At 44.4% G+C, this 21223-nt stretch overlaps 1 protein-coding gene across 1 annotated transcript in view; it reads left to right on the top strand.

Annotated features, from left to right (window-relative positions):
• The window catches only part of LOC139411912 (adhesion G-protein coupled receptor V1-like), a 213606-nt gene that overhangs the window by 187788 nt on the left and 4595 nt on the right, over positions 1–21223 (top strand). The window contains exons 86-88 of the mRNA XM_071158667.1: positions 7691–7812; positions 16805–16990; positions 19677–19851. Of these exons, the coding sequence (XP_071014768.1) occupies positions 7691–7812; positions 16805–16990; positions 19677–19851 (483 nt within the window). The remainder of the gene's footprint in view (positions 1–7690; positions 7813–16804; positions 16991–19676; positions 19852–21223) is intronic.

Below are 21223 nucleotides of genomic sequence, written 5' to 3'. Positions count from 1 at the left end.
GCCCTTTCTGGTGGGAAGCTGCTATAGACAACCAAGTGCAAACAGTCAGTATCTGGATAATGTGTGAAAATGCTTGACAATGTATGTGATATCAATAGAGAGGTATACTTTCTGGGTGATTTAAATATTTACTGGCTTTCATCAGGCTGCCCACTCAAGAGAAAGCTTCAAACTGTAACTAGTCCCTGCAACCTGGCTCAGGTTAACAGCACAGGAATGAAATCATCAACATGTATTGATCATATCTTAACTAATGCTAGAGAAATGTGTTTGAAAGCAGTATCCAAATCCCTCATATCTAGTGATCACAATACAGTAGCCATATCTAGGAAAACCAAAGTTCCAAAGGCTAGGCCTAATATTGTGTATAAGAAGTCATACAAAAAGTTTTGTAATGATTCCTATGTTGTAGATGTGAAGAATATTTGTTGGTCCGTGGTGTGTAATGACAAGCAACTGGACGCTGCACTTGACACATTTATGAAATTGCTTATCCCAGTTACTAATAAGCATGCACCCCATTAAGAAAATTACTGTGAAAACTGTTCAATTCCTGTGGTTTGATGAGGAATTGAAAATGTGTATGCTTGAGAGGGATGAGGCAAAATAAATGTCAAATAGGTTCTGGCTGTACAAAAGATTGGCAAATGTACTGTAAATTGAGAAATCGTGACTAAACTGAATAAAAAGAAGATGAAACTGCACTCTGAAATAAAGATAAATTACATAAAGAATGATAGTAAGAAGCTTTGGAACAGTTTAAATTACATTTTGGGTAAAAAGGGCTAACTCAACTCCATCATTCGTTGAATCAGATGGCTCATTCATCAAAAAAAAAACACTGATATTGCCTGCTACTCTAATTATTTTTTGATTGCCAATATTAGCAAACTTAGGCATGACATGCCAGCAACAAACGCTGACACTACACATCCAAGTATATCTGACCAAATTATGAAAGATTAGCCTTGTAATTTTAAATTCCGTAAAGGAAGTGTGGAAGAGATGAAAAAAGTATTATTGTCTATCAACAATGATAAGCCACCTGGGTCTGACAACAAATCACTAGCAGACAATATTGCCACTCCACATAAAGCAACTCATGCCAGCTGTAAAATTTGATTTCAAAAACAGAAAAAAAATACACCTTATGAAACAACGGGGAATGTGAAGCAACACAAACAGACACATGCATACAAACACACGATAGCATACGCACTATACACACATGTTGTAAGGGGTGCGTAACTGGTGGCAGGGAAGTCAGACACAGGAGAGCAGAACTGGGTAATATCCGGAGCAGTTTAATATCAAAACCAACAGCATCGAGAAATACAAATTATGGGTATAAAACCCGTCGCGCACCAGTCAAAATGTGCACAAGCACTTACAACAAACAATTTCACATACAGACATGGGGGGAACAGAGAGTTAAATACACGACAAGTAATGAGGGAAATGTAAACCAGGTGTGTGGGAAAACAAGACAAAACAAATGGAAAATTAAAGGTGGATCGGCGATGGCTAGAAGACAGGTGACGTCAACCACCGAACGCCGCCCGAACAAGGAGAGGAACCGACTTTGGAGGAAGTCGTGACACATGCACACATGGATTTGTGTTATCGATATGTGATAGTAGAGTAGAGGCCTGAGGGCACACACTGAGTATATTGTGAAATCTGTTATGAATGTATTGTAATGTTTTAAAATGTATAACAGCCATCATTTTGCTGGGTCCCAGGAAGAGTACAGTGGCTTGTGAAAGTATTCACCCCCCTTGGCATTTTTCTTATTTTGTTGCCTTTACAACCTGGAATTAAAATGTATTTTATTCTGAACAAACAAGAAATAAGACAAAAAACAGAACTTGAGCGTGCACAACTATTCAACCCCCCAAAGGCAATACCTTGTAGAGCCACCTTTTGCAGCAATTACAGCTGCAAGTCTCTTGGGGAATATTTCTATAAGCTTGGCACATCTAGCCACTGGGATTTTTGCCCATTCTTCAGGCAAAACAGCTCCAGCTCCTTTAAGTTGGATGGTTTCCGCTGGTGTACAGCAATCTTTAACTCATACCACAGGTTTTCAATTGGATTGACCTCTGGGCTTTGTTTGACTAGGCCATTCCAAGACATGTAAATGTTTCCCCTTCAACCACTCAAGTGTTGCTTTAGCTGCATGCTTAGGGTCATTGTCCTGCTGGAAGGTGAACCTCCGTCCCAGTCTCAAATCTCTGGAAGACTGAAACAGGTTTCCCTCAAGAATTTCTCTGTATTTAACGCCATCCAACATTCATTCAATTCTGACTAGTTTCCCAGTCCCTGCCGATGAAAAACATCCCCACAGCATGATGCTGCCACCACCATGCTTCACTGTGGGGATGGTGTTCTCGGGTGTTGTGAGGTGTTGGGTTTACCCCAGACATAGCGTTTTCCTTGATGGCCAAAAAGCTCAATTTTAGTCTCATCTGACCAGAGTACCTTCTTCCATATGTTTGGGGAGTCTCCCACATGCCTTTTGCCAAACACCAAACATGTTTGCTTATTTTTTTCTGGACACTCTTCCATAAAGCCCAGCTCTGTGGAGTGTATGGCTTAAAGTGGTCCAATGGACAGATACCCCAATCTCCGCTGTGGAGCTTTGCAGCTCCTTCTGGGTTATCTTTGGTCTCTTTGTTGCCTCTCTGATTAATGGCCACTTTGCCTGGTTCGCGAGTTTTGGTGGGTGGCACTCTCTTGGCAGGTTTCTTGTGGTGCCATATTCTATCCATTTAAAAAAAAAAGATTTAATGGTGCTCCGCGGGATGTTCAAAGTTTCTGATATTTTTTTATAACCCAACCCTGATCTGTACTTCTCCACATCTTTGTCCCTGACCTGTTTGGAGAGCCCCTTGGTCTTCATAGTGCCGCTTGCTTGGTGGTGCACCTTGCTTAGTGGTGTTGCAGACTCTGGGGCCTTTCAGAACAGGTGTATATATACAGAGATTTTTTTATTTTACCTTTATTTAACTAGGCAAGTATGTTAAGAACAAATTCTTATTTTCAATGACGGCCTAGTGGGTTAACTGCCTTGTTCAGGGGCAGAATGACAGATTTTTACTTTGTCAGCTCTGGGATTTGATCTTTCAACCTTCCGGTTACTAGTCCAATGCTCTAACCACTAGGCTACCTGTCGCCCCAAATCAGATCATGTGACACTTAGATTGCACACAGGTGGACTTAATTAATTAAATAACAAGACTTCTGAAGGTAATTGGTTGCACCAGATCCTATTTAGGGGCTTCATAGGAAAGGGGGTGAATACATATGCACGCACCACCTTTAAAAAAAAATAATAATAATTTAAAACAAGTTTTTTTTTCTTCATTTCACTTCACTAATTTGGGCTATTTTGTGGATGTCCATTACATTAAATCCAAATAAAAAATGGCAAGGGGGGTGAATACATTTGCAAGGCACTGTAGCTGCTGCCTTGGACCCACTCAACATTCCTGTCATTATACAGTCGCTCTTTGTGCTCCCTGTGATTAACACGCTAGGTATTAATGAGCACAGAAACAAAACACTCTCTCTCTCGCTCTCTCCATATCTTCCTCCCTCTTTCTCTCTATCTCCATCTCTTCCTCCCTCTCTCTATCTCCATATCTTCCTCCCTCTTTCTCTCTATCTCCATCTCTTCCCCCATCTCTCTCTCTCTCTCTTGCTGTGTGGATGCACTGCACCTTTTAATGGCTCAGCCCTCTCAGTTCTTGTTTTGTTTGTCGTCAAAGAGGAGGATCAGGCCTGCTAATATAGTGGAGGATCAGGCCTGCTAATATAGTGGAGGTTCAGGCCTGCTAATATGGTGGAGGTTCAGGCCTGCTAATATAGCATCAACCTGGTATAGCATCACCCTGGTATATTATCTCCCTGGTATAGTATCACCCTGGTATATTATCTACGTGGTATATCATTACCCTGGTATAGCATCTCCCTGGTATATCATTACCATGGTATAGCATCACCCTGGTATATTATCTACGTGGTATATCATTACCATGGTATAGAATCAACCTGGTATAGTATCTCCCTGGTATGTCATTACCCTGGTATAGCATCAACCTGGTATAGAATCAACCTGGTATATTATCTACCTGGTATATCATTACCCTGGTATATTATCTACCTGGTATATCATTACCATGGTATAGCATCTCCCTGGTATAGCATCTACCTGGTATATCATTACCCTGGTATAGCATCTCCCTGGTATATCATTACCCTGGTATAGCATCTCCCTGGTATAGCATCTCCCTGGTATAGCATCTCCATGGTATAGCATCACCCTGGTATATTATCTACCTGGTATATCATTACCCTGGTATAGCATCTCCCTGGTATAGCATCTCCCTGGTATAGCATCTCCCTGGTATAGCATCTCCCTGGTATATTATCTACGTGGTATATCATTACCCTGGTATATCATTACCCTGGTATAGCATCTCCCTGGTATAGCATCTCCTCTCCCTGGTATAGCATCTCCATGGTATAGCATCACCCTGGCATATTATCTACCTGGTATATCATTACCCTGGTATAGCATCTCCCTGGTATATCATTACCCTGGTATAGCATCTCCCTGGTATATCATTACCATGGTATAGCATCAACCTGGTATATTATCTACCTGGTATATCATTACCCTGGTATCGCATTTCCCTGGTATATCATTACCATGGTATAGCATCAACCTGGTATATTATCTCCCTGGTATAGCATCACCCTGGTATATTATCTACGTGGTATATCATTACCCTGGTATCGCATCACCCTGGTATATTATCTCCCTGGTATATCATTACCATGGTATAGCATCAACCTGGTATATTATCTCCCTGGTATATCATTACCATGGTATAGAATCAACCTGGTATATTATCTCCCTGGTATATCATTACCATGGTATAGCATCAACCTGGTATATTATCTACCTGGTATATCATTACCCTGGTATATTATCTACCTGGTATATCATTACCATGGTATAGCATCAACCTGGTATAGCATCAACCTGGTATATTATCTACGTGGTATATCATTACCCTGGTATAGCATCTCCCTGGTATATTATCTACCTGGTATATCATTACCCTGGTATAGCATCTCCCTGGTATATCATTACCACGGTATAGCATCACCCTGGTATATTATCTACCTGGTATATCATTACCCTGGCATAGCATCTCCCTGGTATAGCATATCCATGGTATAGCATCATCCTGGTATATTATCTACCTGGTATATCATTACCATGGTATAGCATCTCCCTGGTATAGCATCTACCTGGTATATCATTACCCTGGTATAGCATCTCCCTGGTATATCATTACCCTGGTATAGCATCTCCCTGGTATATTATCTACCTGGTATATCATTACCCTGGTATAGCATCTCCCTGGTATAGCATCTCCCTGGTATAGCATCACCCTGGTATAGCATCACCCTGGTATATTATCTACCTGGTATATCATTACCCTGGTATAGCATCTCCCTGGTATAGCATCTCCCTGGTATAGCATCTCCATGGTATAGCATATCCATGGTTTAGCATCACCCTGGTATATTATCTACCTGGTATATCATTACCCTGGTATAGCATCTCCCTGGTATATCATTACCATGGTATAGCATCTCCCTGGTATATCATTACCATGGTATAGCATCAACCTGGTATATTATCTACCTGGTATATCATTACCCTGGTATCGCATCTCCCTGGTATATCATTACCCTGGTATAGCATCTCCCTGGTATATCATTACCCTGGTATAGCATCACCCAGGTATAGCATCTCCCTGGTATATCATCACCCTGGTATAGCATCTCCCTGGTATATCATTACCCTGGTATAGCATCTCCCTGGTATATCATTACCCTGGTATAGCATCTCCCTGGTATATCATTACCCTGGTATATCATTATCATGGTATAGCATCTCCCTGGTATATCATTACCCTGGTATAGCATCTCCCTGGTATATCATTACCCTGGTATAGCATCTCCCTGGTATAGCATCTCCCTGGTATATCCTCTCCCTGGTATAGCATCTCCCTGGTATAGCATCTCCCTGGTATAGCATCTCCCTGGTATATCATTACCCTGGTATAGCATCTCCCTGGTATATCATTACCCTGGTATCGCATCTCCCTGGTATATCATTACCCTGGTATAGCATCTCCCTGGTATATCATTACCCTGGTATAGCATCTCCCTGGTATATCATTACCCTGGTATAGCATCTTCCTGGTATATCATTACCCTGGTATCGCATCTCCCTGGTATATCATTACCCTGGTATATCATTACCCTGGTATAGCATCTCCCTGGTATATCATTACCCTGGTATAGCATCTCCCTGGTATATCATTACCCTGGTATAGCATCTTCCTGGTATATCATTACCCTGGTATCGCATCTCCCTGGTATATCATTACCCTGGTATATCATTACCCTGGTATAGCATCTCCCTGGTATAGCATCACCCTGGTATAGCATCTCCCTGGTATAGCATCACCCTGGTATAGCATCTCCCTGGTATATCATTACCCTGGTATAGCATCTCCCTGGTATAGCATCACCCTGGTATAGCATCTCCCTGGTATATCATTACCCTGGTATAGCCTCTCCCTGGTATATCATTACCCTGGTATAGCATCACCCTGGTATAGCATCTCCCTGGTATATCATTACCCTGGTATAGCATCTCCCTGTTATATTATCTACCTGGTATATCATTACCCTGGTATATCATCTCCCTGGTATGTCATTACCATGGTATAGCATCAACCTGGTATAGCATCTCCCTGAGATATCATTACCATGGTATAGCATCAACCTGGTATATTATCTACCTGGTATAGCATCTCCCTGGTATATCATTACCCTGGTATAGCATCTCCCTGGTATATCATTATCATGGTATAGCATCACCCTGGTATATTATCTACCTGGTATAGCATCTTCCTGGTCAAGCATCACCCTGGTATATTCTCTACCTGGTATATTCTATACCTGGTATATAATCTACCTGGTATATAATCTACCTGGTATATTCTATACCTGGTATATAATCTACCTGGTATATAATCTACCTGGTATATAATCTACCTGGTATATAATCTACCTGGTATGGCTCTGTCCCCTATCTGGTTTGGTCAGTTCTGTCCTTATAAAATGTGGGTTACCAGGACCACTCACTTTTAGGTCCTACCAGCATGTGTAGGGACTGCTTCCAGCCCAGTCTTAGCTGAGCACTTGGCACAGCGTCCAGTCAGTGCATGTGTGCGTTCGTGGTTGTAGGAGTATGTTCGTGCGTGGAGACAGGTTTACTGTACCAGGCAGCCCTGTGCCAGGATCTGTGACCTACAGTAAAGCCTCCAGATTAAGAGTGGCTTCATTTAACCAGCCATAAGGGCCTGGTCTCTGCCCGCTGCCCCGGTCCCAGCTCACTACACTATACTGGGCCACAGCCAGGCCTGGACAGAGAGCAGAGATCATTTAGAACACTCTGAACTTTTAGGAAAAACTCCCAATTTCTGATCGTCATAGAATGAATACATTATATTTAACCTAAGAATGTCATTATATGGGTGTGTGTCTGTGTGTGTTAACTGTGTATTAGAGTGACTCTGCGCTGTTGTGTGTGTTTCAGAGGTGCCCATGGTGCTGTACCTGTTTGCCCTGGTGTCCCTGGTGTTGCTGTGGGCAGGACTACACATGGGCTACAGATACCTGTGGATGCTCATCCTCTACGTCATCTTCAACCTCCTGCTGGTAAGATATCATCATTATGTGTGTCTTATTGACTCTCTATTTCTGTCAAAACTTAAGGAAAATCTTTCTTAGTTTTGTAAATGTTACAACAGCACACGTACATACAGCAACTTCCTAGATACTTGAGAGGCCAGATGTGTAGACATTGGCGTAATAACTCTCCTCAGGTTCAGTAACTCTCCTCAGGTTCAGTAACTCTCCTCAGGTTCAGTAACTCTCCTCAGGTTTGTTATTGTTACAGAGACATAAAAATGGTGTCCACGAGTACATCTGGCTCTGGGAAGTATATCAAGGCCATTTTAAGTATCATTTTAAGCCACTGCACTGTCGGGCCCCGTGTGTGTGTGTGCGCGCGTGCGTGTTGGTCTATTGATGTGTGCGGGCGTGTGCCTGCATGCCTTGATGTGTGTGTGCATGTGTGTGTGCTTGTGTGTGTGTGTGTGTGTGTGTGTGTGTGTGTGTGTGTGTGTGTGTGTGTGTGTGTGTGTGTGTGATGAAGGGTGTTCAAGTTGCCTTTGAAGCCAACCTTTTGATGTCTGGCCCTGGCAGTCTGAGCTCTATTTGAGTGAAGATAGCATGAGGACTATCGTAGTTACTGTATCTCCAGAGAGTGGCGGCCAGACCACTCTCTCAGTACTCTCAGTACAGAGTTGGAATGCATATCAGAGAGGGTGAGACTGAGAGAGGAGACGGGGCCATTCGTAAGATGGAGAGAACTTAATCATCAGGTACTTCTGTACAGCGCTGTATGATCTACAGCCATTAGTACTTAACATCTTGCTTAATAACGGTTGCATAACTGATAATGTGCTGAAAGATGTTTGAACTATTAATGCCTACTTCATTGTATGTTGCTAGTTGAGGGTAGATTCCACACACGTAAAGTAAGTGTATAATTTTATTTTTGTATTTATTTTATTTACAACATTCAAACAATTGTTGCATTAGGTAGGCGGTGGACTAGACAGCGGCATAATTGTTCTTTTAGACCTTGTGAATGTCTCTGTTAGCTGTCAATTTTTCTCCCAGGCGTCATTTGTCCATTAAGTGTGTCACACAGGTCCGTGGCTCTATGTAGATGACCCCTGGCTCAATAAGCGGCAGGTATCAAAATCAAATCAAATTGTATTAGTCACATCCGCCGAACAGGTGTAGACCTTACAGTGAAATGCTTACTTACAAACCCCTAAACAACAGTGCAGTTTCAAAAAAAGACAGATAAGAATGAGAGATAAAAGTAACAAGTAATTAAAGAGCAGCAGTAAAAATGTACAATATATACAGGGGGGTGCCGGTACAGAGTCAATGTGCGAGGGCACCGGTTAGTTGAGGTAGTATATACATGTAGGTAGAGTTATTAAAGTGACTATGCATAGATAATAACAGAGAGTATCAGCAGTGTAAAACGGGGGGAGGCAATGCAAATAGTCTGAGTAGCCATTTGACTAGATGTTCAGGAGTCTTATGGCCTGGGGGTAGAAGCTGTTTAGAAGCCTCTTGGACCCAGACTTGGCGCTCCGGTACTGCTTGCCGTACGGTAGCAGAGTGGAGTCTATGACTAATGTGGTTGGAGTCTTTGACAATTTTTAGGGCCTTCCTCTGACACCGCCTGGTATAGAGGTCCTGGATGGCAGGAAGCTTGGCCCCAGTGATGTACTGGGCCGTTCGCACTACCCTCTGTAGAGCAGTTGCCATACTAGGCAGTGATGCAACCAGTCAGAATGCTCTCGATGGTGCAGCTGTTTGTTTTTTGAGGATCAGAGGACCCATGTCTCCTGAGGGGGATAGGTTTTGTCGTGCCCGCTTCACGACTGTCATGTGCTTGGACCATGTTAGTTTGTTGGTGATGTGGATTCTAAGGAACTTGAAGCCCTCAAACTGCTAAACTACATCCCTGTCTATGAGAATGGGGGTCGTGCTCTGTCCTTTTTTTCCTATAGTCCACAATCATCTCCTTTGTCTTGAACACGTTAAGGGTCCTTAGCTTTGAGGGCACTACGGTGTTGAACACTGAGCTGTAGTCAATGATTAGGATTCTCACATAGGTGTTCCTTTTGTCCAGGTGGGAAAGGGCAGTGTGGAGTGCAATAGAGATTGCATCATCTGTGGATCTGTTGAGGCGGTATGCAAATTGGAGTGGGTCTAGGGTTTCTGGGATGATGGTGTTGATCTGGGCCATGACCAGCCTTTCAAAGCACTTCATGGCTACAGGCGTGAGTGCTACGAGTCGGCAGTCATTTAGGCAGGTTACCTTAGTGTTCTTGCGCACAGGCACTGAGGTGGTCTGCTTAAAACATGTTGGTATTACAGACTCAGACAGGGAGAGGTTGAAAATGTCATTGAAAACACTTGCCAGTTGGTCAGCGCATGCTCGCAGTACACGTCCTGGTAATCCGTCTGGCCCTGCGGCCTTGTGAATGTTGACCTGTCTAAAGGTCTTACTCACATTGGCTGCGGAGAGCGTGATCACACAGTCTTCCGGTACAGCTGGTGCTCTCATGCATGTTTCATTGTTATTTGCCTCGAAGCAAGCTTTTATGCTTAGTAGTTTAGCTCGTCTGGTAGGCTCGTGTCACTGGGCAGCTCTCAGCTGTACTTCCCTTTGTAGTCTGTAATGGTTTGCAAGCCCTGCCACATCCGACGAGCGTCAGTGCCGGTGTAGTACTACTCGATCTTAGTCCTGTATTGACGCTTTGCCTGTTTGATGGTTCGTCGGTGGTCATAGCGGGATTTCTTCTGAGCTTCCGGGTTAGAGTCCCGTTCCTTGAAAGCAGCAGCTCTAGTCTTTAGCTCAGTGCGGATGCTGCCTGTAATCCATGGATTCTGGTTGGGGTATGTACGTACAGTCACTGTGGGGACAATGTCATCGATGCACTTATTGATGAAGCCAATGACAGATGTGGTGTACATCTGTCATCTGTGCTAGAAAAACAGTCCTGTAGCTTAGCATCTGCTTCATCTGACCACTTTATTATTGATTCTAGTCACTGTTGCTTCCTGCTTCAGACATTTTTTTTAAACTAGGCAAGTCAGTTAAGAGCAAATTCTTATTTACAATGATGGCCTAGGAACAGTGGGTTAAGAGCCTTGTTCAGGGGCAGAACAACAGAGTTTTTCCTTGTCAGCTTGGGGATTCGATTTAGCAACCTTTCCGTTACTGGCCCAACGCTCTAACCACTAGGATACCTGCCGCGGGAAGAATGTCACGATGACAATAACTGATGTGCTTAGAAACCCGAGCCATTCACAAACACCCAACTATGAAGTCATCTGATCAGATGTCTAGCCTGACCAACGGTATGACCTACTTCCTCCAATGTTCTCCAGTTGATATCAAGACTTCATGGAGATCAATCGAGTGTCTTTGTCTAAGACATGGCTTTGTTTCACAGCCTGTCATTTACGGCTTCCCTGCTACAATAAGCTCCAGTACACGACAAATCCCCTGAAGATGTAGAGAGAGGCCAACTAGCCCCCCCCCACCCCCACCCCTACCACAACAAAGCATTAGTTTCCAGGGAGTGTTCTCTGTAAGACAGAAATAATTTATCTGGAACAGATAGTTTCCTTTTCTACATGTAATGAGTTTACAAAGCAAGCTGTGTTCAAGACCATCGATTGAACTCTAAACAAATACATCTGACCTAGATATTCCAGAGCGCTCCTACTGCTACTGCTACTCTTACTCCTACTGCTACCCCTACTGCTGCTACTCCTCCTGCTACTCCTACTGCTACTCCTGCTACTGCTACTCCTACTCCTACTCCTACTGCTACCCCTGCTACTGCTACTCTTGCTCCTACTGCTACTTCTACTGCTGCTACTCCTGCTACTCCTACTCCTACTGCTACTCCTGCTACTGCTACTCTTACTCCTATTGCTTCTCCTGCTACTGCTACTCCTACTGCTAATGCTACGGCTAATCCTACTGCTATTCCTGCTACTGCTACTCCTACTGCTAATGCTACGGCTACTCCTACTGCTATTCCTGATACTACTCCTGCTACTCCTACTGCTACTCCTACTGCTACTGTTACTTCTAAAGCTACTGCTACTGCTACTGCTACTACTCCTGCTACTGCTACTACTCCTACTGCTGCTCCTACTGCTACTGCTACTCCTACTGCAGCTACTCCTAATCCTACTGCTACTACTCCTGCTACTGCTATTTCTCCTTCTACTACTGCTACTCCTACTGCTACTCCTGCTACTCCTACTCCTGCTACTACTCCTCCTACTCCTGCTAATGCTACTCCTACTGCTACTCCTGCTACTGCTACTCCTGCTACTGCTACTCTTACTCCTACTGCTACATCTACTGCGGCTACTCCTGCTACTTTTGCTCCTACTTCTACTCCTACTCCTGCTACTGCGACTCTTACTCCTACTCCTATTCCTACTTCTACTCCTGCTACTCCTACTGCTAATGCTACGGCTAGTCTTACTGCTATTCCTGCTACAGCTGCTGCTATTTCTACTCCTACTGCTGCTACTTCTACTGCTCCTCCTGCTACTCCTACTGTTACTCCTGCTCCTACTGCAGCTACTCCTAATCCTACTGCTACTGCTATTCCTACTGCTTCTCCTGCTACTACTACTGCTACTCTTACTGCTACTCCTGCTGCTACTCCTATTGCTACTGCTACTCCTGCTGCTCTACTACTGCTGCTACTCCTACTGCAACTGATGCTCCTACTGCTACTCCTGATACTACTGCTGCTCCTATTGTCACTGCTACTCCTATTGCTACTGCTACTCCTACTCCTACTGCTACTCCTGCTGCTACTCCTGCTGCTACTCCTACTTTTACTGCTACTCCACTGCTACTCCTACTGCTACTCCTGCTGCTACTCCTACTGCTACTCCTACTTTTACTGCTACTCCACTGCTACTCCTGCTACTGCTATTCCTACTCCTACTGCTATTCCTACTGCTACTGCTACTCCTATTCCTACTGCTACTACTCCTACTGCTACTCCTACTCCTACTGCTACTGCTACTCCTACTATTCCTACTGCTGCTACTCCTACTCCTACTTCTTCTCCTACTCCTACCTCTACTCCTATTGCTACTGCTACTGTTCTCTTTCCTAGCGATGCCAGCGTCGGGCTGTTTTGAACCTGTTGTGAAGCTGTTGCTGTCAGCAGGAACACAATTAAAGGACAATTGTTCTGCTTTTACAGAGGAAAAACAATTTGTTTTGTGGGGAGATGAGGAACATTGAGATCAGAGCACTGATATTTGTGTCATGGCACAGTCATTAAGGTTACGTCATCACCAACACTAATGGACATTAATAGAGTGGAATCAACAGACAGGAAATGTAAAGTACAGTGCTGCATTAGCTTGAATTAGGTTTTTAAAATTAGCATCATTGAAATGATAATTTCATTAGGATTTATGATATAATCACATTCATTCTATGTTGCGTGGAGTGAGGTTTATATGTGTATGGCAGGATAGCAAATCTTCAGATCACGGTTTACTGTTGTGGCTGCCATAAGCCTCAGAAACCCTAAGGAATAATTTCAATTACTTAGGTTATCCTAGCTATCTATTGAGTTGGTATAGTATCTGATTATCACACTTGCTTCTGTCCTGTAGTATTTTTTTTTTTACCACAGTTGCTTATGTGCCTCTATGCTATTGCACACTTGGCAGTTTCACTCTCATTCAGGATGTTTTGTGTTATCTCCCTCATGCGGTACATTTTCCATGAGGATCATTTTCCATGTTGTTATTGTTGTTGGAGTGACTGTTTCTTTGACTGTAAAAGGCTGTTTGTTTCTGCTCACAACAGCTGTGTGTGTGTGTGTGTGTGTGTGTATGTGTGTGCAAACATGCAAAGAAGGTATTTTCTCTGCATCCATTTCAACTCTATAGACATTGTTAATGCTATGGCTGTTTTCTACCATCTCTAAACCACAGCAGCATCACTACATGCAGTAGTCCACTGAGCAGTCGTTAGCCAGCTGGCTCCAGTGCACTGGCTATATTTCCTACATCCTGGTTAGTGGTTAGTTAGCACTGCTCTGAAGCTACTAGGCTACATCAGAGGACATTTGTACAGGAAGGGCAAACATCAGGGAATGGATAGAATATTCCTGAGAAGACTTTGGGCCCTATCAGATCTAGGGAACTAGAAGCTGGTAACTTGATGTCCAGGATGGTTATTTTCTTGCATTGCAGAGATGTAAGCCTGGATGTAATGGGTCAAGTAAACAAACAAATGTTTCAGTGTGTTCTAGGTACAGTGCATTCAAAAAAATATTCAGACCCCAAGACTCTTTCCACATTTTGTTACGTTACAGTCTTATTCTAAGATTGATTAAATCGTTTTTTTTCCCCCCTCATCAATGTACACACAATACCCCATAATGACAAAGCAAAAACAGATTTTTTTAAATTTTAGCAAATTTATAAAAATACAAAACTTAAATATAACATTTACATAAGTATTCAGACCCTTTGCTCAGTACTTTGTTGAAGCACCTTTGGTTATAGCCTCGAGTCTTCTAGGGTATGACGCCACAAGCTTGGTACACCTGTATTTAGGGAGTTTCTCCCATTCTTCTATGCAGATCCTCTCAAGCTCTGTCGGGTTGGATGGGGAGCTTCGCTGCACAGCTATTTTCAGGTCTCTCCAGAGATGTTCGATCAGGTTCACGTTATCGATCAGGTTCGATCACGTTATCCTGTTCAAAGGTGAACCTTCACCACAGTCTGAGGTCCTGAGTACTCTGGAGCAGGTTTTTATCAAGGATCTCTCTGTACTTTGCTCCGTTCATCTTTCACCGTAGGGATGGTGCCAGGTTTCCTCCAGACATGATGCTTGGCTGTCACACCCTGACCTTAGTATTCTTTGTTTTCTTTGTTATTTTGGTTAGGTCAGGGTGTGACATGGGTGATGTATGTGTTTTTGTCTTGTCTAGGGGTTTTGTATGTTTATGGGGTTATGGTTGCCTAGATTGGTTCTCAATTAGAGGCAGCTGTCTATCGTTGTCTCTGATTGGGAACCATATTTAGGCAGCCATATTCTGTGGGTATTTTGTGGGTGATTGTTCCTGTTCCAGTGTTTACGTTACTGGACGGGACTGTTTCGTGGGCGGTCCTGTTAGTTGTTTTGTTTGGTGTTTAAGTATTCCCATTAAATATGGATTATCATCACGCTGCATCTTGGTCCTCTTCTCTTTCACCCGAAGACAGTCGTTACATTGGCATTCAGGCCGAAGAGTTCAATCTTGTTTCTCATGGTCTGAGTCCTATAGGTGCCTTTTGGCAAACTCAAAGCGGACTGTCATGTGCCTTTTACTGAGGTGTGGTTTCCATCTGGCCACTCTACCATAAATGCCTGATTGGTGGAGTGCTGCAGAGATGGTTGGCCTTCTGGAAGGTTCTCCCATCTCCACAGAGGAACTCTGGAGCTCTTTCAGAGTGAGCATCAGTTTCTTGGACACCTCCGCGACCAGGGCCCTTCTCCCCAGATTGCTCAGTTTGGGAAGAGGAAGAGTGGTTCCAAACTTCTTCCATTTAAGAATGATGCAGGCCACGGTGTTCTTGGGGACCTTCAATGCTGCAGAATTGCTTTGGTACCCTTCCTCAGATCTGTGCCTCGACACAATCCTGTCTCTGATCAATTGAATTTACCACAGGTGAACTCCAATAAAGTTGTAGAAACATCTGAAGGATGACCAATGGAAACAGGATGCACCTGAGCTCAATTTCGAGTCTCATAGCAAAGGGTCTGAATACTTATGTAAATAAGGTATTTCTGTTTTTTATTTTTAATACATATGCAACATTTTCTAAAAACCTGTTTTCTCTTTGTCATTATGGGGTATAGTGTATAGATTGATGAGGGTGATAAAAGTATGTAATACATTTTAGAGATGAGGCTGTAGAATGTTTAGAATGTCCCTGATTGAGTTTAGTAATGTGGTCGTTCACGCTCATTTAATCATTTCTATTCTTTCTGTCTTCTATTATCCTATAAATTGATTTCTATCTGTCTTGTTAAATGCTACTGAAATCATTATCTCCCTAGCTAGCTTTTAAATGTTTTATTGAACCTTTATTTAATTAGGCAAGTCAATTAAGAACAAATTCTTATTTACAATGACTGCCTACCAAGAGGCAAAAGGCCTCCTGTGGGGACGTGGGCTGGGATTAAACACACAAATGTAGGACAAAACCCACATCACGACAAGAGAGACACAGAAACACTATGTAAAGAGAGACCTAATACAACAACCCAGCATGGCAGCAACACAAGACAAAACAGCGTGGTAGTTACACAACATGACAACAACATGATAGCAACACAACATGGCAGCAACACAAGACAAAACAGCGTGGTAGTTACACAACATGACAACAACATGATAGCAACACAACATGGCAGCAACACAAGACAAAACAGCGTGGTAGTTACACAACATGACAACAACATGATAGCAACACAACATGGCAGCAACACAAGACAAAACAGCGTGGTAGTTACACAACATGACAACAACATGATAGCAACACAACATGGCAGCAACACAAGACAAAACAGCGTGGTAGTTACACAACATGACAACAACATGATAGCAACACAACATGGCAGCAACACAAGACAAAACAGCGTGGTAGTTACACAACATGACAACAACATGATAGCAACACAACATGGCAGCAACACAACATTACAACAATGCGGTAGCAAAACAAAACGGCAGCAGCACAACATGGTAGCAACACAACACAACAACAAAACGGTAACAACACAACATGGCAGCAGCAAAACATGATACAAACATTGTTAGGCACAGACAACAGCATGAATGGCAAAAGGTAGAGACAACAGCACCACACGTGAAGCTGGCTGGTTAGTGCTGAGCCTCTCTTATGTCCTCTCTCCCAGGGTGGTGTAGGGCTGTGACCTAACCTCCTCTAGTCACACACACACACACACATAACCCCTGACCTTTGCCCTGTGCCCTCTCCCCAGGGCCTGTACGTGTTTGCTGTGTACTTCCTGATGCACAACCAGCTATGTTGGCCAGCCAAGGCCAGCTACACGGTGGAGATGAACGGCCAGGGCAGTCCAGACTCCGCCTACCAGGAAGGGGGTGCCGCCACCATAGGAGGGGAGATCAACAAGTCCACCCAGAACCTCATCAGAACCATGGAGGAGGTAACACACATGCAGTGTCTCTCTGCCATTGTTCCCTCCCTCACTGCCCCAAACTATGGAGAAAAATGGATAAGAAAGAGTGAGAAGCCCTGTTCAAGCCCTACAAGCTGACTGACTGACTGACTAGCTGACTGACTAGCTGACTGGCTGGCTGACCACTATTACCAAAGCTCTGAGTCTGCTTTACCCTTACCTCCCACACCCCTTTGTCCCCTGCCCAGTGTTGGGGAGACAGAGGGGGGGGGGGGGCAGATTTTATGTAATTTCTCCTGGGAACACTCAGTCCCTTTTTTTCCAAAGTAGGAATCCACTAATCCTGTTTTTTTCATGAGAACACAAATGTTGTGATTTGGAACCTTGGGGTCCATCCCAGCAGCAGAGCGGAGGGAGCTGGAGACAAAAGAGAGAAAATTGAGAGGTGGAAAGGAAAGAGAGGGGCGAGAGAGGCGGAGGGGATTGGTACATGGGAGGCATCTCGTCAACCCCCTTCAGAGCGGATATGACAAATCCACTGGTGCCTGGTGGTGCCTAATTCACCAAGATCTAGACACTCTGTACCCATTATAGACAATTACGCAGTGCTGTCTGTCATTACAGGCCTGTTCAGATAGGCTAGTACACCAGCTGTCGGTCTGGCTGTTGATGATATGTTGTTCATTTCAATCAGCTATGTAGTGCTAGGGTTAAAACTGAAATGTGCAGCCCTTTAGGTTCCCCAGGACCAGATGAAGAAACACTGAGATAAGCTATTACACCTGGCCTGCCTGTGTCTAACTGTCTTTCTGCATGTCTGCCTGTGTCTGTCTGCCTGTGTCTAACTGTCTTTCTGCATGTCTGCCTGTGTCTAACTGTATGCCTGTCTGCCTGTTTGTGTCTAACTCTATGCCTGTCTGCCTGTGTCTAACTGTCTTTCTGCATGTCTGCCTGTGTCTAACTGTCTGCCTGTGTCTAACTGTCTGCCTGTGTCTAACTGTCTTTCTGCCTGTGTCTAACTGTCTTTCTGCATGTCTGCCTGTGTCTAACTGTCTGCCTGTGTCTAACTGTCTTTCTGCATGTCTGCCTGTGTCTAACTGTCTTTCTGCATGTCTGCCTGTGTCTAACTGTATGCCTGTCTGTCTGCCTGTGTCTAACTGTATGACTGTCTGCCTGTTTGTGTCTAACTGTATGCCTGTCTGCCTGTGTCTAACTGTCTTTCTGCATGTCTGCCTGTGTCTAACTGTATACCTGTCTGTCTGCCTGTGTCTAACTGTATACATGTCTGTCTGCCTGTGTCTAACTGCCTGCCTGTGTCTAACTGTATACCTGTCTGTCTGCCTGTGTCTAACTGCCTGTCTGCCTGTGTCTAACTGCCTGTCTGCCTGTGTCTAACTGTATACCTGTCTGTCTGCCTGTGTCTAACTGCCTGTCTGCCTGTGTCTAACTGTATACCTGTCTGTCTGCCTGTGTCTAACTGCCTGTCTGCCTGTGTCTAACTGTATGCCTGTCTGCCTGTTTGTGTCTAACTGTATACCTGTCTGTCTGCCAGTGTCTAACTGCCTGTCTGCCTGTGTCTAACTGCCTGTCTGCCTGTGTCTAACTGCCTGTCTGCCTGTGTCTAACTGTATACCTGTCTGTCTGCCTGTGTCTAACTGCCTGTCTGCCTGTGTCTAACTGCCTGTCTGCCTGTGTCTAACTGTATGCCTGTCTGCCTGTTTGTGTCTAACTGTATACCTGTCTGTCTGCCAGTGTCTAACTGCCTGTCTGCCTGTGTCTAACTGTATACCTGTCTGTCTGCCTGTGTCTAACTGCCTGTCTGCCTGTGTCTAACTGCCTGTCTGCCTGTGTCTAACTGTATACCTGTCTGTCTGCCTGTGTCTAACTGCCTGTCTGCCTGTGTCTAACTGCCTGTCTGCCTGTGTCTAACTGTATGCCTGTCTGCCTGTTTGTGTCTAACTGTATACCTGTCTGTCTGCCTGTGTCAAACTGCCTGTCTGTCTGTCTAGCTAGTTGTCTGCCTGTCTAGCTGTCTGGGAGGGTGCTGAACTCTCTTTCCTTCACTACTCTAGTAGACATTCCGTGAGTTCTCTCTCTCTCTCTGTGTGTGTGTCTCTGTCTCTCTCTTTGTCTGTCTCTCTCTGTCACTGTGTCTTTCTCTCTCTGTGTCTCTCTCTTTCTCTGTGTCTCTCTCTGTCTTTCTCTCTCTGTGTCTGTCTCTGTCTCATATTCATCAGCAGCAGGCTCAGAGCCTGATTTTGTATGAGGCCCACGTGACCCCTTATCCTGCATTAACCCTTTGGGGAGCTTGGGCAACAGACTCTGTGTGACCCTCCATGTCTCAGACGTGATTACACGGCTCACAGGCCCATTCTCTGCTACCCAGAGCGGACTTGGTGCCAGAATGGGCCTGTTGTGTGTCATTGCATTAATAATGGAGATTTAGGTGACCCATTTACACGCTCATCTCTGTTTAGTGTTGTCTATGAAACGCCTTGAGGATAACCACTTGGCCATCCAGACACTCTAAATGTTAGCTCATAAAAGGCACTGTAGAAATGGAACCCTGACATACTTTAGGGTCTGTTATTTCAACTTGTTGGAATTTGTTGGAGTGGCTGTCTTTGATAATACCATATTGAGCCTGTAAACGCGTGTGTCTGCGCATTTCTGCGGCTGTGTGTGCTTGCGTGCGTGTGTGTGTGTGTGGCAGGTGTCCGCGGACTGGGAGCGTGCGTCTCTGCATTTGGACAGCCAGCCCAGCAGTGTGTTTAAGCAGAGCCCTCAGGGCGGAGCCTACGCCACCGACGGAGGTTTCATCAACACCAACCTAGTGGCCGACGATGAGTCCCAGGACTTTGATGACCTCATATTTGCCTTAAAGACTGGTAAGAATCATCATCGCTGAGTCCCACATGGCACCCTATTCCCTATGTAAAGCACTACTTTTCTCAAGGTTTTTTATATTTGGCATTTGGACGTTTACACAGATAAACAGGTAGTGGGCAAAACACAAACTGAACCCTTACCACATCAATCCCAACCCCCTATATAGTGCACTACTTTTGACGAAGGCCCATAGGGCACTTTGTAGGGAATACTGTGCCATTTGGGACGGAGCCTATTGCAAATCCTGCACACGTATTCCTCATCAGCCATCAATATGAAGCCAATAAGTTATTCCTGAAGCCAAAGAGTTATTCCTGGTCAGGTCATCCTCAGGAAAAGCTCCTTGTCCTACTCCTCAACACCATAATGGTGTCATGGGAGAAGTGAAAAATGCAATGACTCACTATAAATACAAATCACATCTTATGCCCTCGTAGGCTAAAGTTACAATGACTCAACAGCATACATCATTTTTTACATTTTACATTTTAGTCATTGACCTCACGCTCTTATCCAGAGCAACTTACAGTCAGTACATTCATCTGAAGTTTGCTAGGTGGGAGTCGGATAACCACATATCACAGTCATAGCAAGTATAAGTTTCCTCAATAAAGTAGCTGGGTCAGAGCTAGTAAGGGGGAAAATAAGTCAAGTGTTAGTTCAGGAAAGGCCTTTTTGGAGGGGTCGGTGTGAGGAGGGGGTGTGAGGGAGGGGTCGGTGTGAGGAGGGGGTGTGAGAGAGGAGGGTGCTGTGGGTTTATTTAAGATACTCTTTGAAGATGTAGGGTTTCAGATGTTTTCAGAAGATGGGTAGGGACTCTGCTGTCCTGGCTTCAGAGGGAAGCTGGTTCTACCATTGGGGTGCCAGAACAGAGAAGAGCTTAGCCTTGGATGAGCTGGAGCTGCCCTTCTATAGGGGTGGGAGGGCCAAGAGACTAGAGATGGCAGAATGGAGGGCCCGGGTTGGGGGTGTAGGGTTTGAGCAAAGCTTGAAGGTAGGGAGGGGCAGTTACTCTTGCTGCTCCATAGGCAAATACCATGGTCTTGTAGTGGATGCGAGCTTAGACTGGAGGCCAGTGGAGTGTGCAGAGAGGCGGGGTGACATGGGAAAACTTGGAATAACATACAAATCTTATTCCCTCGTAGACTAAAGGTCCAATTTGTACTTGAGCATACATTCTCTATCTGGAATATGGGTGACTCACATATGGCTTTTAACCTTTGTGTGATTTTTTTCTATGTGGGCTCATGTACACGGGTGTGTGTGTGTGTGTGTGTGTGTGTGTGTGTGTGTGTGTGTGTGTGTGTGTGTGTGTGTGTGTGTGTGTGTGTGTGTGTGTGTGTGTGTGTGTGTGTGTGTGTGTGTGTGTGT

Source organism: Oncorhynchus clarkii, chromosome 6 (assembly GCF_045791955.1).
Source record: "Oncorhynchus clarkii lewisi isolate Uvic-CL-2024 chromosome 6, UVic_Ocla_1.0, whole genome shotgun sequence".
Taxonomy (NCBI): Eukaryota; Metazoa; Chordata; class Actinopteri; order Salmoniformes; family Salmonidae; genus Oncorhynchus; species Oncorhynchus clarkii.
This window is presented reverse-complemented; position numbering and strand designations above follow the sequence as displayed.